At 43.8% G+C, this 4,045-nt stretch overlaps 1 protein-coding gene across 1 annotated transcript; it reads right to left on the bottom strand.

The window, feature by feature from the left end:
• Nucleotides 1-232: 232 nt before the first annotated feature.
• zfp36l2 (zinc finger protein 36, C3H type-like 2) lies at nt 233-2,547 on the bottom strand. Its single transcript, XM_079476698.1, has 2 exons — nt 2,199-2,547; nt 233-1,974 (listed from the first exon to the last, which is right to left on the bottom strand). The coding sequence occupies exons 1-2, from the start codon at nt 2,238-2,240 to the stop codon at nt 856-858; spliced, it is 1,161 nt and encodes a 386-aa protein (XP_079332824.1). The 5' UTR covers nt 2,241-2,547; the 3' UTR covers nt 233-855.
• Nucleotides 2,548-4,045: the final 1,498 nt, after the last annotated feature.

The following is a 4,045-nucleotide window of genomic DNA, read 5'->3' as shown; positions in this document are numbered from 1 at the left end:
CAAGATAAGAGTGTGCTACATTCTCTGACACTAGACTGCAAACATTACATAACTGTGTGCAAATTGACTTTTTGGTTGTCTTTATCATTGCTAGAACAACAAAACCAAGTCATACTGTGAAGTCAGTTAGTTCTTTACGGTCGAAGACCTTAAGACAGGCTACATTCTACAAATGCCCATTGATCCTCTATCGTCCCCCTCCCAAACAAGAAATCACAGCGTGACCTCATCAGGCACTCCCACTTTTTAATATATACAAAGTAAACAAAATTGAAATAAATAGCATACAATTTCTTAAATTATTTACCTATTTACAGTAAAATAAACGAGTAAAGAAAAATATATTATCGTGAGACAAACCCAACCGTTTCCAGATTAATATTGGAGATCACAAATTTAAACAGGAATATAAATGTATTGCTTTAGACTTGATAAATAGCATATGGACTCAAAATATCCCCCAAGGCTATAGTTTCACGTGACAATAAATAAGTTAAATAGATTTCAAACCATGATGCAAAATGCAATGATACCACTCAGTTTAAAATAAAGAAACATATGCACTGACATTCCATTGTCAAACTATGGGTCCCCAATCCATTCACAACCAGTGCTTGTGCTTTCCTACACCTCTGTGCGGCACTGCCAAACATTTTAGGAATGTTTTTCAAGACACTTTAAATGTATAGAAAACGGCCTATAAAAGCCAATATCTTAGTTTATCATTGTACGAGTAAAGAAAATATTAGATCTCAATCATGAGAAACACTTGGAACAAACCAACAGCTAACAATCAGTTGACCTGAAACACACGTTGGCACTACTGGGATAAAAGGCTATGAGAATAATAGCAAATTAATCGTCTGAAATCGACAGCCTGCTGAAGATTGGCAAACGTCTATTTGCATCCATGCTGGGCGACTCCGAGCCGCTGATTGTGCCAGAGGAACAGCACGAGCCGCTCAGGTATCCCTCGGGGTCCGAGAGGGAATCCGGTGGGCTCGGAGGGGAATCGAACACGGGAGACTCTGAGAGAGGATGCATGGAGGGCAGGTGGCTCAATTTGAAAGGAGGTGACGGAGGGCAACCATTGGTCTGGATGTTGCCGTACAAGGCACTGCCGGCCTGCTGCGTTAACGCGCTTTGAGTCTGAGGGATAATGGGCGCGAGAAACGCTTTAGGATCCTGATCGGGGAAAGCGAACGCGTTCAGACAGGGTGAATTTGGAGTGAGCGCGTCCTCGTAGAAGCCGAGCGCGCAGGTGGGCGGCGGGGGCGTGCGGGAAATCGGATAGTCAATCAGAGTTGACTCTGTGCCGCGGGCGCTCGAGAATCCAGAAAAGCTCAGGCTGTGGTGCAGCTTCGGTCTCTCCCTTTGTGTCAGAAACAGGGTGGACTCTTTATCTCCCAACAGACCGATCTCTCGGCTAGGTCTCGGCTGATGGTTACTCGTGGCGGCTCTGCGCTCGTCCGCGTTATGAATGAAGTGGCAACGTGGGCCATACGGGCAGAAACCTATAGTGTGGAATGTGCGGCACGGCTCGGTCTTGTATTTCGGGTGGCGGGACAGGTTTCTCAGTTCGTAATAGCCGTGAGCGAACTGACACTTTTCTCCATACTTGCACGAACCGTTTTCCTCGAAAGGTCTGCAGAGCTCGGTTTTGTAGCGGGCCGAGTTAATCTGCGAGCCGGCTTTCTGCTGAAGGAGTTCCTGCAGTTGTTGACCCCTTTCTCCCGTCTCACTGAACGCGCGGTCACGAGGTTTGTTTTCTTTATTCATGAAGGCAGGTGTCGAGTTCTCTAAACCGACTGGGAGTCTGTTGCTCATGCTGAAGTCCATGTGGTTTGTTGAGTTACTCCTGAAATAACCGAAAGATCTGTTGTTGTTGGTATTCGAGGCGGCAAACGGGACTCCGACATTCCTCTTTTCCAGCATATTGTGGAAATGGATTGCATTTGAATTTGGGAGGTTTTCCTGGAAGAAAACAAACGAAGGATTTAACCAGGGATGTCAGATTAATTTGTATTGCGACATGCCACGCCACATTTATAAACGGAGCGCTTTTATGCGTTTCCGAGCGCGACCACCATACCGCGATGAATCAACAAAACACTCGTTTACGCGTCAACAGATGTTCACTTAAAAAGGCAAACTTAAAGTTTCGAGCATTCGTTCAAATATAGAAAATAACGCCTTACCCTGTCGAAATCATATATGGAAGACAGGACCGAGGCAGACATTTTCTACGAGGAGTTCCAGCGTAGGGTAAAAGTTTTTGGACCGAGAAAGATCCTTGTGTACTCCGAAACTTTTCAAAATCCACGACCGAATGGGGTTCGCCTCTTCAACTGAGCTGGGAAAGGTCGATGGAGTAGAGCCGCACGGGTTTGGGGAGTGTCGTACAAGGGCAAAGTTTGCACATGTGTATAAATGCGTTGCAGCTGTTAACGGGGAGGAGTTCGACAAACTTTCAACAGTGCGCTCCTCGAAGCCCCGCCCTTCCATCACGTGGTTTCGGTAATTCCCCTTCTACGCTTCGACAGCCGTAGTTCGCTTCGCACTGGAGAGTAGCTTGAGCGCTACACAAATTCAACTCAGGTGCTTGAAATCAGATTCTTCTCTGTCCTTATTTTAGCCTGTAACTCTTCACAACAGGCCTGATAGATTCCTCATTTGTGAGCTTATCCATATCAAGATCAGCTCTCCCTTAAATGCTTACATTTTTATGTCTTCTTTCAAACCGCTTGAAAATACGTTGTATTATTGGACGTATATGTCTTTATTTTGTATATATAGCTCATAAATCAGCAAGAAGCAACACAGACCTACAGTGCCATATGCATTGCCTTTGGGTTTTGTTAAGCTGTACTTAACTCTTGTAAAATAATGTATTTTTAAACAGAGTAGGTCAGGCTCATAAATTATTTTTTTATATTGGATTAATAATCTGTGTATGTCTCATCTGGGTGTACCCTGCCTGTGTCCCAAGATGCTGGGATAGGGACCAGCACCCCATGACCATCCATAGGATGAGTGGGTTTGGAAGCTGAATGGGATGTGAATGTCTGACTTGCTGTTATTATTATACTGTTTCACAGTATAAACACAATGCGGACTAAAAGTCTAAAACCACTTGTGAAAATGCTTACCTTTTGTTATCTTACAAATTTTGAATACCATATTTTCAATGCATTAAAGATTTATATAAAAATGTGTATATAAGTGCAGTTTGTATCTGTACAAAACCCTAGTATTAAACAGAGAGCCGCCTGGCGCAGTTCTCATTTTATGGATCCCGGTTCAGTGGCTATTTAAATTTACTCCATGTGAAATTCCCATCACTTCAAATTGCCAGGTTCAGTTAGTAATTCTTACCACATTGGCATCCCACATGTAGGACGATTAGACCCACAGATTATGTAATATGTTACATGAATGCCTCATTGTGCGTGATTCAACTTGCGTGTGCAAACCGAGGATTAGCTACTTAGTTTCATAGCACATAGTAAAGTGGCAAAACCCAAATCATAATGGTTCCACGTCCTGGCTGAAAACCTTCAATTTAGTGTTTTAAATTACACCAAATACTCATATTCAAAATCTCAACCAAAGTGAGTCAACCCATGAAAAGCAAAACTCTGTCCACAGAAACCACTCATCCACTACACTGACTGCAGTTCTCGCCGGGCAGTTCTGATCATTCCAAAACATTACATCATTGCACACAGAGGGAACATCGCTACTATGGCCAGAGCGGCTGCCAAGGCGTCTGCACAGGACTGTACACTGGCTCCTTTGTGATGTCCACAATGCGTATCCAAGGCAACCGCTAGGTAGCTAGGATGGCTATAAGTGAAAGCTACTTGTCTTCCGCAGCCACACACGTTCATGTAGCAGATTCTTTCACTTTCTGTTTTAAGTCACTTGCACTGGCATTTTGTTAGCAGGTGCATTTGTGTGCAGCCAAAGTCTGTCTGCAGCAGGTTCACACATGGGTGCGTTTTTAACTGACATATATGTACGGTGTAAAAAAAATACATTGACG

The sequence above is a fragment of the Barbatula barbatula genome (assembly GCF_947034865.1).
Source record: "Barbatula barbatula genome assembly, chromosome: 16".
NCBI lineage: Eukaryota > Metazoa > Chordata > Actinopteri > Cypriniformes > Nemacheilidae > Barbatula > Barbatula barbatula.
The sequence above is the reverse complement of the archived record's forward strand: the minus strand, read 5'-3'. Positions and strand labels throughout refer to the sequence as shown.

Excerpts from the sequence above, each read along its gene's own strand:
- zfp36l2 (XM_079476698.1), bottom strand. The coding sequence starts at position 2,240 with ATGTCTGCCTCGGTCCTGTCTTCCATATATGATTTCGACAGG. Across the intron at positions 1,975-2,198 it reads CCATATATGATTTCGACAGG|GAAAACCTCCCAAATTCAAA; the intron begins GTAAGGCGTTAT and ends GTTTTCTTCCAG.